At 37.5% G+C, this 14,774-nt stretch overlaps 1 protein-coding gene across 1 annotated transcript; it reads right to left on the bottom strand.

The window, feature by feature from the left end:
* Nucleotides 1-586: 586 nt before the first annotated feature.
* dhx34 (DEAH (Asp-Glu-Ala-His) box polypeptide 34) lies at nt 587-13,405 on the bottom strand. Its single transcript, XM_062419124.1, has 16 exons — nt 12,575-13,405; nt 11,153-11,464; nt 9,582-9,836; nt 9,375-9,477; nt 8,944-9,161; nt 8,666-8,840; nt 7,987-8,180; nt 7,093-7,194; nt 6,744-7,007; nt 6,033-6,206; nt 5,820-5,925; nt 4,319-4,425; nt 2,939-3,205; nt 2,124-2,315; nt 862-1,006; nt 587-753 (listed from the first exon to the last, which is right to left on the bottom strand). The coding sequence occupies exons 1-16, from the start codon at nt 13,262-13,264 to the stop codon at nt 608-610; spliced, it is 3,450 nt and encodes a 1,149-aa protein (XP_062275108.1). The 5' UTR covers nt 13,265-13,405; the 3' UTR covers nt 587-607.
* Between the last annotated feature and the right edge of the window lie 1,369 nt (nt 13,406-14,774).

Here is a 14,774-nt window from a genome sequence, read left to right as displayed (position 1 = left end):
CCTGTTTATTTATTTATTGAGATATTTATTCTGATTCTTTATTTTTTTGAGACAGGTTTTTATCTTCCGTGCTGTCTTACTTCTGACTTTGTGCCAATGTGCTGCTTTGAGGTGTTACATATCGTGGGTTTGTATCATTATTAAACCCTCACTCTATATTTTAAACCAGTGTTTTCTCTCTCTCTCTCTCTCTCTCTCTCTCTCTCTCTCTCTCTCTCTCTCTCTCTCTCTCTCTCTCGTGTCATTTACTAACTACCTTTTTTTTTTCTTTTTTTTAAACTCTATGAAAGTTGTTTTCTAAAATAATTTCTTAATGCAACCTAAAAAACATTCAGTCCATAAATAAGGTCCAAGTTATTTCTCACTCACCTTTAAATAATAATATGTTTAAATTTTGGAACATATTGGAAAAGAACTATGCAGAAAACAACAGAAAACATATCTAATGACCATTAGATAAGTAATAGCCTTCCTTAAAGTTTCTTAAGTGCAAAAAAAGGTAGAATAAATGTTATATATTATTAAAAAACAACAACTTTATTCCATTAACCAAATCTGAACAGATACAAGCTGTGATTCGTTGTCCTCCTTCAGGTGTTGTGGTCAGTTATTTGGTGGAATACATGTGCTGCCTTTTGTGTTTGAGGATCTCAGTAGAGGTGAGGTTCAGGTCTTCATTACAGACGTCACAGTGATAAACTCTGGTGAGACTTGAAACAGAAGACGAGGTGGCGACCTTTTCATCTTCTGGATCTGAAAAAAACAACATCCTCAATGAGTCAGAAGTTATTATTATTCTCTTTAAAAAGGTTACAGGCACCAAATAAATAAAGTATCAGTATCAGCAGAAGTTTCTCTGACCTTTGTCCAGCTGCTGCTGTTCTCCCGCTGGCCTGCAGGAGGCTTCGTGCTGCATGCGCTCCAGTGGAGTTAGAGGCATGTAGAGGTCACAGTTAGGACAGGTCCAGAAAGTGCGTAAACACTCACTGTAGAGATCCTTTGAGTCCTGCAAATCATACAGTAGAAACACACAGATGGATTAGATCATATTTCTGGCTGGTGTGGTGATCAGTCAATTTTCAGGCAAGGCAAATTTATTTATTTAGCACATAAAACATAAAATGCATCAAGACAGGATATAAAAGCAACACATTGCATCATAAATAGACATTTAAATATGATTAAAAAGATGAAATTGTGAATTAAATTAAGCAAAAATAGAGTAAGACGTATAAAAACAGGAGAATTAAAAGTTACAGTGCAGTGTGAGATATTAACTCTAAAATGTGGTCTCAAACAGAAAAGTCTTCAGCTGATGTTTAATTTTGACTTGACCATTTTAGTTGTGAATGGTTTAAATTCCATAGTGATAGACTGTAAGCAATTATTTTCCTGTTTGGTAATAGTTTTTATTCAATTTTAACTTTATCTATCCAGCAAAAAAAATAGACGCTGATCTGTTTAAATAGTATTTTTTAATGCTGCCCAGATGCTATTGGAGCCCATACGTTCAGTTGTTGAGGTAACAGAGAGCTCCAAGCTCTAAGCTGAATGATGTCTTTTCAACACTTAATACGAAGAGTGGAATACTATTTTGTGTTGGTGTCTGTGTTAATAATTGAATGCCAAGAAAAATAGGATGATGTGGCAATAAATAATGGGGGGAAAATGTACAAAACATGCATTAAGGAGCGCTTTACAGTGGATGCAGCATAATCTCAGCGTCCCTGGTTCAATTCTGGCGAGGGACTTTTGCTGCATATCATTTCCCTCTCTCTCTCTCTTCCTGATTCCTGACGGGCTCTATGCCATCTACTTTCAAATGAAGGCAAATAAATGCCCAAAACAGAAAAAAAAAAAAAAACCCAACATGCATTAAATGGACATAACAGGGATATAACTATATTGTGTAGAAAAGAGCAAACAAATACTGCTTTGAAATACATGTAAGTGCAGGTTTTATTTGATTGTACAGGTGGGGGGAGGTTTAAAATTTGGTCCATTCTTACGTGCTGGTATGCTTCAGCTGAAGTGACCCCTAACTGCAATTTTCCACCACAAAATAAACATAATAGGAATATTCTTTAAAATTTCCACTGTTTCACTCATGTAGCCGGACTCACCGCCAGACAGTTGTAGGTAAAGAAACTGGTGACACGCAGGCCTCCTTTAATAGGATCCGGCTTGGCCTCCGCTCCTGGAAACAGCGGTTTTAGATCTGGAATTTCGGTCTGAGACAGCTCTGACTCAGGCCGAGGGCCGATGTACAGGTTCTGGGTCTGGAAAGCTGTGAGTCGCCGCAGGCTGTAACTGATCTGGGAGAGGTAAGAGGCACACAATAAAGTAAATAAAAAAACATCAAATGAGATGATAAAATGATGAATGAGCATCAGAATCAACAGGTTTTACACTTTTTACACTTTATCTTTCTATTTTAACGCTGCTTTTTATTGTTAACATATACAATAACCAATAACCCCATCCCTATATAATTAGAATAACCAACATAAACAACCTGACAAATTATGAAAAAACATAAAAGTTTTAGTTTTATGTATTACTTTTTAAAAATTGTGTTTGCTCCATTTTCTTTTGCACTGATTTTCAGTAAAGTTGTCTCTTTTTGTTAGTTTTTGACTTATATTTTGTTTACTTTTTAGTGGCATATTTCTCAAAACCTATTAATGATAAGTTAAATCTAAACCTGCACAAACGGTTGCTAGTTATTCTTCTGATTTTCATGATTTATTCAATTTTGTCAGACAAAAAAAAGGTTCAAACTTAAACTAGACTCAAAGAAAGAGCAGCATTTCAGAAACATCTTTACTAAACTATTTTTAATTCTCAAACATAATAAATATTTGCATCAATTGTATTTGTACAAGCTACTTTTTTGTTATCGCTCCTTTTGGGATGTAGGTCAGCACAGCCTCAGTACCTCAGTGTAGAGCAGGAAACGGACCAAGTTTTCGCTCAGCTTCTCAATGACTCTGCGGGAAACCCCCTGAACTTCCGGTTCTCCTGCGGGGCTCTGCTTCAGCTGGGCCTGCAGAAGGTGCTCCCACTCAGCCCTGAGTGTCAGAGCTGTGGCAAGCACCTTCAGGGCCCCCTCTGCTTCCCTCAGCTCCAGTTCCAGCCACCCATCCACCACCAGACGAGCACAGTCGGCGTTACTGTCTATGGAGTTTGCGACCAGCAGCAGAGCCTGGAAAACACGAGTAGACATACAGATAGTTAATATTACTGCAACATGACCAAAGCTGACAATTATGCAATAGATCATGACACGAGTTGTTGCACACAACAAAGATATTTTACAGGTAGTTTTGTGACACATCATATATTTTTAATAATATTTGAAAATGTCTATAAATAAAACAAAATGATACAAAAATCATTGTGAATCAGTACGCACGGAACCACACGAGGTGTCAGCGTGCATATCTGTCCACTTATCTGTTGTCTCTGGCACAGCCCACTACACCTGTCAGTTTGTGTGTGTATGTGTGTGTGTTTTCGTTTTGTATAAGGTCTGAGGGCTGTTGCACAAAAGCAGAATGAAGAAATCCAGGATAATTGAAGAAGCGAGGCTCTACAAATTCTCATCACTTCATCCCGTCTTAATCCGCTATCTAGGTTTTGTGCAACAGCCCTCTGGTAGATTGTAAAACTGAATTGCCTCCTGGGTTAAAATAAAGTCATCTAAATCTAAATCTGAATCTGAATCTGAAACTGAATCTCTAAGGGACTGCTGTATGATCTGTGTAACATAACCTTAAGATGGCAAAACGTCTTTCCTAATCAAAATCATTCTTAAACTGCTTTATAAAAAGATGCTTATGTTTCTCATACATTTCTAAAAATAAACATAATTTAATCTGTGCTAAATCTGCTTGAGAAAAAACTAAAACCACAAACTAGTACAAAAAGAGTTGAAGTTAATTAAATAAAAGACTACAATCTAGACCTGCTCTATGTGAAAAGTGCCTTGAGATAACTTGTTGAGATTTGGTGCTAAATAAAAAAAATTAAAATAAAGAGTTAACCCCATAATCCTCATGTGTAACTAGTGATACAATAATACTAGTATCAGTGTATTGATAATGGAAGACTCAACTCACAATTTTGTCCTGCTATTAGAAGTGTTTTAGATCAAGACATCAACACAATAACTGGCTTATGTGGGTTTAGAATCACTGTTTCAGGTTAGTTTAATGTAATACTGAACATCATCTGGGTTAATCCATGAGGGATCTTTCCAAAAAAACATTTAGCAGTATGTGGTGGGAACAGGGACTATCCCACATCAAGTACTAACTTGCAGCGCTGGAACCCGTACACAGTTGGACAAATACGGCTTGTTGGTCTCCAGCAGAGTGACAAAGGCTAGCACCTGGTGTCTGCTGCTGTCCCTTCTATCAGGCCCTGCAGGCAGGAAACGAGAGACAAAGAGGGAGAGGCAGATGAGGTACGATGAGAGACACGCACGATATGGCAGTGAAAGCAAGAGACACGAGAAATAAACAAGTAAGTATAAACAAGACCTGGAGGATGATACACGGAGCATTTTAGAGTACATTTTACTTTAAATCCCTCAATTCGGTATTTATAAGCAGTATAGAAACATTTAGTAAATGGTTTCAAACACACTATAATGCAAATATAAGGACATTTTCAGTGTTTATTAATGGACAGTATGTAAACAATAAGAACTTCTCCTACGAAAACATTTTATATTATTGTAATTGTGTTTTACTATGTCGTCATTAATTATCTGTTTATATACTAGTTTCCATGTACGGGTGCTCAAAGGAGGAGATACAGTTGTTCACGAATACCTTCACAAACCCTTAAAATGTCCTTATATCTGCTTATAACTACATTTCAGTCCTAAAACCATTAAATAAATGTTTGTATACTAGGCATGGGCTGGTATGAGATTCTGGCGGTATGATAACCATAAGAAAAAATATCACGGTTTCACGGTATTGCGGTATTGCGATTACAGCTCTAAAATGTTCCTAAAAGGAAGAAAAATGAAGACAGACATGTTAATTTAACCTGAATCTGTATTGACATTGTGAGGGGTCGTGATACTATACGCTGCAGCCGCACCACCTGAAGGATTTCTGACCTGCACTTTCTGTCTTTGACCAGACAAAAAAACGGGTCATACCTTAGGAACGGTATGACAGAAAATGTGGCGGTTTCGGTTATCGTGACTTTTTCATATCGCGGTATAACTTGAACACGCCTAATTGGCATCCCATGCCTAATTGTATACTGCTTAAAAATGCTAATGCTGTTGTTAAAAGTAGCAATATTGTCTTTGCAACATAATAATAAAAAAAGTTGACTAAACAGATTTATCACAAATGACTGAAGTCACATTTTGGTATGACTCTTTACATTTATAGAGCAGATTGTTGTATTGCTTCAAAATTATTTAGAATGTTTCACCTGTTAGTGAGGTTAAATGTCTTCTAATGACAGATTTAATTAAAAAAAGACTCAGATTTATCTCTCAGTGTATTTTGAAAGTGTTTTCTAGTATAAAGTTAATGTAAACCTTCTTGTGCCTTGACTTAAATTGGAAGCCTTGTTGTTTTTTTTAACGGTTATCTTGACTATTTTACCTTCTTTTTTTTTAAAGATTATTTTTAGGCTTTTTATGCCTTTATTCAGACAGTCTGGCATACAGGCCGACAGGAAACAGGGAGAGGGGAATGACCTGCTTCATTTTTAAACAAGTAGTTCCTTCTTAAATTATATGTAAAAATTCAACAACTGATACTTTTAAAGACATTTCAGAGGTTTACCCATCTCTCTGGTCTCATCTTCAGGCACATGTAACACCTCTGGGTCACTGGCAAACACACTGGTGGGGTGGATCACCACTCCCTGCTTATTCCTTGTGTGAAACACCTAAAAAAAAAAAGTTAAAGAAAATCCCTATTTAAACAACTGCTTTACTGATATGAAGTGTTACACTGTATTGTATAACTGTATAACTGTAAAACTTCTATCCTGACCTGCTCGGAATCCTTGCGGTTGGAGTTGTGTTCGTCCGGCAGAGCCAGCTGAGGGTAGAGACCTCGGCAAAGCAGCAGCTTGAGCAGAGCCTGCTGGCGGGAGGGTAAGTCCTGACTGATGCTGACCGCCTCCTGCAGCTCTGACACGTTGTGACGCAACTTGAACTTCACCTCCTGTTACAGACCGAACGGCAACACAAAAGGATTGTTCAGTTTCTCACACGTACTCAAGGACACAATCATTTCCACATCTAAAATAAAAGGTGTCAAGACTTGTTACAATATGTGCTGCCCTTTCTTCTTTTATGTAAAGATAATGTCCCGTTAACCATCCTGATGTCAATTTGAGCAGTTTAATGTTGCTAAAATCCACAAAACTTCCCAAATTTCTTTCAGTAAATTGCTACAGTTAGCTGGTAAAAACGGGTCCAAATGTGATTCAAAAAGCAGCACTTGCCTATATGAACTGAAACGAAGATTAAAGGAGAGTAAACCAATTACAAATTTATCTAAATCTGCTTTGTGAATCATAATTGTACTACAATATAGCAAAAAACTTAAGTGGACAGGGTTTCAAGTTTCCAAAAATGTGTACAATGCAGTATTTAAACATGGTTTAAACATGTTAATTTATTTGTTTGTGTTAAATGCTGCTGGTGTGGTGTAGGGCTGCTTTGTTATTTTCCATGTTATGCTGTCCTCTGCTTTCACCTGTATGTCCATGTTCTGTCCTGATCCCGCCTTGTCCTTCCTGCCTTTGCCTGCTTCCTCTGTGTCTGATCCCGAGGACAAATCTCCTTCCTGGCCTTCTTCCAGCCTCAGGACTTTACGCCTGCTGCCCTCCAGCTGCTCATGTTCTCTCTTCAGCTGATGCAGCTTCCTCCTCTCCGTCAGCCTCTCCCTGCGCTGCTTACGGTCACCACCGGAGGGAGCACTGTACACTGGCTCCATCAGGCCATGGCTCTTCAACAGGTCCTGTTCACCAGAGAGGAAGTATGCATCAGGAAACAGCGTTCATGGTAATAAAGCTTATCAGAGGTTGTAGGTCTCGGTAGCTTACCCTGAACTGTCTGCGTAGGTTGACCATCTCATAAAGTCGCTGTTCCTCCAAACCTCTCCTCCGACACCACTTCCTTGAGCCCCCGCCTCTCTCTCCCTTCACCTGTTGAGGTAAAAAATCAACAGTTTCATATACAATGAAATCCATATTTTAATGTAGCAGTGTCAAATCTATTTATACATTAAATGCAGTGTTGGGGAGTAACTAGTTACATGTAACGGCATTATGTAATTTAATTACAAAATAAATGTAACTGTAATCTGTTAGTTACTGAGAAAAATGTGTTAATTTACAGTTACTTGTGAAAATGTTGATGATTACAAAAGAGGTTACATCTGAAGTCAGACCTTTTTCCTCATTTTCTAATGTTACTGAATACATATATTGCTGTTTTTAATTCTTTTAAATCAATATTTTTTCATATTTTGTGAATACATTATGACATGTGCTTATTTGGAGGACACATGGGCTTAAATGGTGTCACAGTACCAATTAAGCCTATGCCAGACTTTTGACTTTTTTCATCAAATATCTTTATTTTATATTCCAAAATCTACATGAACTATGAATACATTTTCAAATGAGAGATCAATATTGCTTTATGATTGCTAAATGATCTCCATTATAAATCATGTCAGTATCCATGAAAAACAGCTGAACTTAGATTTTGGTACTTAATGGGTACACTTACCCTAACAGCTGAAAACATTTGTTAGAAAATTAGAAAAGTCATCAAAAAGTCATCAAATGTAATAAGTTACACTACTTTGATTAAATAATTGAAATAGTTATATTACTTATTACATACTAGTAATCTGTAACCTATTATATTTCCAAAGTAACCTTCCCATCTCTGGTTAAATGGCCACTATGAAATACTTTCCCCATACTGACCTCCACCCAGGCATTGAAGGTGTTGAGCAGGGTGAAGGGGTCTCCCTGGTTGCTGTGCAGGGGCTGGCAGGCGGTTGCACAGTCTGGATTTTGCTGTGAGCTGCGCAGGAAAGGTGACTGAACACTAAAAGCCGCTGCCACCGTCAACACCGGCTCCACCAGGTTAAACAAAGAGCCCAACACCAGCATCTTCCCTGAATGAACACACAAACACACACTTACTTAAACCTAACTGTTGGTAAACGTTGCTGCTGTGGGTGTCGCACTTATTATTATTAATATTATTTATTTATTTATTTATTTTGGGGGGGGGGGTCATTTTATGCCTTTATTATCCTGATAGTTGAGAGGCAGGAAATGAAGGCAGAGGGATGGTGAAGAATATGCCACAAAGGCCTGCTGCCAAAATCAATTAGCAGCTCTGCAGTTATGCAGCATGTCTGAACCTGTAAGCTACTGTGGCATGCCTGTGATGCTCTTTTAAACACCAGTATGTCATCACCAAATTATACCTTAACACAAGACCAAGCTTGAAATTCTGCTATTTGAACTCATTTATGCAATTGATTCAATGCCAAATATAATTTCTTTGTGTTCTTTTGGTAACTTCATTAAGAAAAGATATACAACTCAGAAAAAAAAAAAAAATACAACATGGTTTTTGGTTAAGGGATCTTACCTATGACTACGTCTACAGGCAGTTGTGCCAGCAAACTCCCGATAGATGTCAGTTCACCACGACTGTCTAGAGCTCCCTGCTCCTTTAGATAAGTAACTGCAGCCTGGATACTAGCAGCTGGAGGTGGATCAATGAAGACAAAAGAAAGTGGATCTCCAAGATGCATGCTCTTCATCTGCAGGAAGAAAATGGCGTAAATCAAGCTGGAATTTATCTAAAAGAAGTTGAACAATTAGAAGATTTGCTATCCTATCCTGCCATCTACAGGACATAGTTACCTGAAGAATGAGTGAATCCAGAGCGACCCGGTGGATTTCAGGTACAGGATAAGGTGCGAAGGCATCGTAGTCAGACTCAGCATAAAGGCGGTAACAAACTCCTGGACCTGTACGACCGGCTCGACCTTTCCTCTGCTCGGAGCTGGCTCGGCTGATCCAGAACTCCTGCAGACGTTGCATCTTGGCCTTCGGATCAAAACTCATTTCCTTTACTTTACCTATAAAAAGAATACGTAACAACATAATTCATTCATAAGGTTGTTGTTTCACCATTCTGCCAGTGTAAAGCTGCTATTTATTCTTATATCTGCTACTAATTGCCTTTGGAAATTTCGTTACATATCGTATAATGACAATGAAGACTATTCTATTCTATTAAGATTACTGTAAAAGGTTAATCCAATGATATGAATGTGTTTGTTTTTCCACACCTGAATCGACAACAAAGCGTACTCCGTCTATAGTAACTGAGGTCTCAGCAATATTTGTAGAGATGATGCACTTTCTCACTCCGGGAGGAGAGGTGTCAAACACCTGAGGAATGACACGATGACAAAAAGTTAGGACCGATAAACCAAACCAACATATCCGATACAGATGTTATATATCCATTCTGATGCAAACAAAGAAGACTGTGCCTTATCCTGCTGGGCCACTGAGAGGGTGCTGTGCAGTGGTAAGACTATCCACCGACGTGTGTGTGTGGCATAAACCTGACAGGCCTCTTGGATGGTGGAGATTTCTGCCACGCCGCTGAGAAAGAGGAGCAGGTCCCCACGCTCCTCTGGGGGGTAACGCTGGTCGATGCCCTGCAGGATGCGCAGGTATGGTCTGGGATCCAGCTTCTCTGAACGTGAGGGCTGCTCCTCTGAAGGAATGGGCTGATATATCACCTTAGCGCAGGAAACAGGTAAACAAAAACACATTTAAAGAAATATGTCAAAGCAATTATATGGTTCAAATCTGTAATGCAAGCTGCAAATTTGAAGTTTTGAGTGCAGACTGTCTGCACTCAAATTTGAAGTTTTGAGTGCAGACAGACAACCAAAAACATATTTTTCTAATTTATTTTTACATTAGAAAATACATTTATTTATTCACAAGAATACTGCAATTACAAGGTACATTACTATCAAATTAGATAAATGATCACTGAAGTTCTAGAAACAAATTAAAATGTATGACATCCCCATGTGGATGCATCAAACCCTTGTATGGAACAACACTTGTTGCGTCATCTGGGTTGACTAAAGGCAGCATTCTTGACAATTGTATATGGGTGAGTGACAAATAAGGGTTGGCAAGATGAGCAATTCAGAAATATCTTAAAAATAGTTTTAAAAGCAGCATCAGGTGTGTTAAAATGTACATTTTGTATTTTTGTTGGTTTTATGTCATGAAGACTGAATGCTCCTGAAAATGTCAAATGGTTTAACCACAAAAGAATGATAAATATTAAATATTTGATCCACCTACAGTGTATTTAAGAGGACTTATACTAATAATTACTTAATTTTAAAAAATGAAATGTTTCCTGATTGACATGATTCCCCAGATTAAATGTAATATTTAGAACAATTGTATTCCATTACCTTTTATTTAATATAAAAAGTTATAATGTAAGATCATGCCAAACTAGTTGATATGGTGTTTTATTGAGAATTTAGCGTTTTTAAGCAAGTTTAATTATTTGGTACAAAGTTTTTATGGTTACACCACTTAGACGTTTTTGTCATAATCCTCTAATATGTTCTCTCAAAATGGATTAAAAGCAGTATTATGCTGGGTCCACGAAAAAAGAATGTGTGCAAGTTATTCATACATTTATTTTCACATTTTAAGCCCTTTAAATTTGACTAAACCACATGGACACAAACAAACCCGTCGTTGACCTATATTCAAGTTAGTGTGCTGCATATTTACATGTCTGATTACTGTGTGCTGAAACAGGGTGAAGATTTCTGGCATAACTTAACCTACTTCCAAGGTGCATGGAGAGTCTAAAGTCTAAAAAAAGTCAAAGCTCCAGCCACAATTGTAAGTTTATCAGGGTCATCATAAAACGTCTTTTACAAGTGTTTTATGATGACCCTGACGAAGGCCACAAGCCAAAACACATTGGTCAATAATAAAGACATAAACTTCTTCTATACTACAAGTGTTGCTGGAGCTTTGACTTTCTTCTAATTACTGTGTGTCCTCTGCTTACCTGTATAGGAAACAGCCTGCCTGGTACCTGCAGCACGGGGGCGCTGTTGAAATAATCAGAGAAGAGTTTGATGTTGATGGTGGCAGACATGAGGATGAGACGCAGGTCTGGACGGCTGGCCAGCAGAGAGCGCAGGACACCGAGAAGGAAGTCACAATGGAGGTGCCTCTCATGGACCTCATCCACGATCAGCACGTTGTACTGAGCCAACGTTGTGTCCTGCTGAATCTGCCGCAGCAGCAGCCCCTCAGTCAGAAACAGCAGTTTGGTGGCTGTGGTCCGGGTGGTCTCAAAGCGGATCTGGTACCCTACCTGCAAAACATAACAGCATCTTTATAGCTTTTATGTGTTTTTTTCTTCAAATTTGTACTTAGTGCATTTACACACAAATCAATGCTGCAAAAAATTAAAAAAGTATATACTTGACCACATATTTTATTTCTTTGGTTCCCTGATTAATTTAATCCAAATAGAATACATTTATAAAATGGTCAAAAGGATGGCAAAAACTTTCCTTATACTACTGGAGTTTAGACAATGTGTTACTTACTTTACAATGACAATCAAACCACAGTAAGAATCTTTGTATTTATGATGCTGTGGTGACCAAATATTCACTATTTTTACTTTATAACTGACTGAAAATCATTTATGAATTGTCTATAACTTTTTGCCCTTCCAATACTTTTCAAGATGAATCCAAGATAAAACTTTTGAGCCTCTTCACCAGTCAGTAAAAATGTTACTTTGAAAATATAATAGGTTACAGATTACTAGTTACCTTATTTAAAATGTAATAAATAATGTAACTATTTCAATTACTTCATCAAAGTAATGTAACTTATTACATTTGATTACTTTTCTAATTTTCTGATGAATGTTTTCAGCTGTTAGGGTAAGTGTACCCATTAAGCACCAAAATCTTCAGCTGTTTTTCATGGATACTGACATGATTTATAAGAGATCATTTCTATTAAAGCAATATGTATCTGTCATTTGAAAACGTATTCATTAGTTCATGTAGATTTTGGAATATAAAATAAAGATATTTGATGAAAAAAAAGTCAAAAGTCTGGCATGGGCTTAATTGGTACTGTGAGAACATTTAAGGCCATGTGTGCGCTAAATAAGCCCATGTTATGATTAATTTACAAAATACAAAAATATTGTTTTCATAGAATTAAAAACAGCAATACATGTATTCAGTAACATGTTAAATATTTTAAAAAGAGGATAAAACCCTCCTGAGCAAAATCTTAAAGGTCTGACTTCAGATGTTTGTTGCTTTGTAATCATCAACATTTGCATAAGTAACTATAATTGAGTTACATTTATTTTGTAATTAAATTATGTAATGCCTACATGTACTTAGGTACTCCCAACACTGCAGACAGGTCATTATTATGAATCATGTTTTCAAACCTTTGATCCGTACTGATTGAGACTCTCAAAGCTGACCCTCTTTGCTAGGGATATACAGGCGATGCGTCGAGGCTGCGTACAGGCTATGTTATGAAACCCAGCAGATAGGAGATACTGGGGGACCTGGGTGGACTTCCCGCAGCCTGTGTCCCCTGCCACGACCACCACAGGATGGCGCCGCACCAGATCCACAATCCTGCTGCGGTACTGGTAGATGGGCAGGCTCTTCTGCTCTCGTCTCAGTTTGGCCAGTTTACCGAAACTCTGCTTCTGACTGAAGTCCAGAAAATGCAGCAGAGCCAGGCGGCAGTCTGAGGTCTCCTGAGGACCTGGACCAGAGGAGCCCTTCCCTGACCTCCCCATGCGCTCCTCGATGTCCCTGGTACACACAGACACATTGATCCGGTACCGAGCATCGTAGTCTTTAGGGAGATCAAGATCCACCTTTCCAGACTTCCTTTTGTCTCTCCCTTCTTGTTCTCTGGCTTCTTTTCGGCTGGATCCAGATCCAGACATGTCCCTCTTTGTCTTGAACCTCTGGAAGCGGTCAAAGAAAGACCAGAACTCTTTATGGTCCTGACTGCCAGCCTGGATGTAGTCATGTCTGCGGAAGAAGACCTCGTCCAGCTGGGCTCGGCACTGCGGGCTGTCCCAGTCCCAAGTCCGGTGTCTGCTCCGACCCGAGCTCATGATTAGGCTCCGTTAGCAGGCTTTAAATGGACCCACTCATATCAACAATAAATACATGAAGTTTAAGGTCATGAATCAGCCTGTAACGTTACACACATCCTGATATTAGTTTTAATAAACCACTATATCTCACATTATTTCAGAATATTTGATCACATCTGAAAGAGAAGAAGAACTGATGAATGAAAACAAATCCAGTACTTCGCCTGTTTCGAAAAACGGCGGAACAATAACACGGTGGGAACGTTTCCGGTCCGTTCTTACAAATATTCCTACGAGACACAATCACTATCAACTCAGGTATGTTATCATTCGACACCAATATTACTTTTGTACATGATTTAACATTTTTTTAAAACTGCTATTATTTGTTTGTTTTATTGTTTGTGTACTCATTATTTGGGTCATTCCACGAAATCGGTACATTTTCAACTTTCAGAATTTAAAATATAAAATCATTTTTATCACAATTTTTAAAGTATCTATGGAAAGAAGACATCTTAAAGTGACAATAAATTATATGGTGCCATCTCAGGCTATTTATTTTATTTATTTTATGACATGTTATCCACTCCATGATACAATTTATCTGTCAACCCTGTTACGGACAAAATGGTTACTATATAACATATTTGGAATTAGAATTGTTTAACAGTTTACACATGTATGGACAGTATTTCAGTCCCTCATTACACTGGGATTATTTCAGATTATGAATATATTTTTAAACTTTCAATTTCATCATTCAGATGACCAAGAAAATAAAAAATTTAAAAAGAGACCACATATTAATTAAGATATATATGTATTTTTATGAGAGAAGTATTGAATAAAAGGTAGTTTCCAAAACATTGTACAGTCTTATTTGGAATGGTAATACCTGGGTGGCCATTCTAATGATCATTTTTACATTTTTATCAAATTAATGACAGTAACAGGACTGACATATGAAGTAACAGGACTGACAAGAGTAACAGGAATGATGGGACACATTGTTCAGCACACTGTACATATTTGTATCTTTTAAAAACATTACTGCATTTATTATTATTGTTGTTGTTATTATACCTTATAAATAACTATCTTTTAAATTGCAGTAGCATGGAATTTGCATAGTTATATTAGTGAAGCATATTGAATTCTAAGAAATGTAATGTTTTGAGGGGTTTGTAGTCGGGATCATGAATTCCAGACAAAGTTCTTTTAGCTGGTATTTGGTTTCATTTTCTTTAACATTACAAGATAGTGGTGAGGTTCTGTAGTGTAGCATTTACACAAATACATCATTAACAAGAGATTTAGAAGAATGTTACTTTAATTGAAACTGATCCTCACTACACTGGTCAGAGAAATCAACTGGCAACATTAAAACCAGGCCATAAAGACCTATCACACATCACAAGTCTCTTTGAAGTAGGTAACAAAATTCACATTGAGTTAGGTAAAAACTCCATCAAAGTTAAAAAGGTAAATAATAACATGGTGAATGCAAAACCACATTAAAGTAATA

The sequence above is a fragment of the Scomber scombrus genome, chromosome 5 (assembly GCF_963691925.1).
Source record: "Scomber scombrus chromosome 5, fScoSco1.1, whole genome shotgun sequence".
NCBI classification, from domain to species: domain Eukaryota; kingdom Metazoa; phylum Chordata; class Actinopteri; order Scombriformes; family Scombridae; genus Scomber; species Scomber scombrus.
The sequence above is the reverse complement of the archived record's forward strand: the minus strand, read 5'-3'. Positions and strand labels throughout refer to the sequence as shown.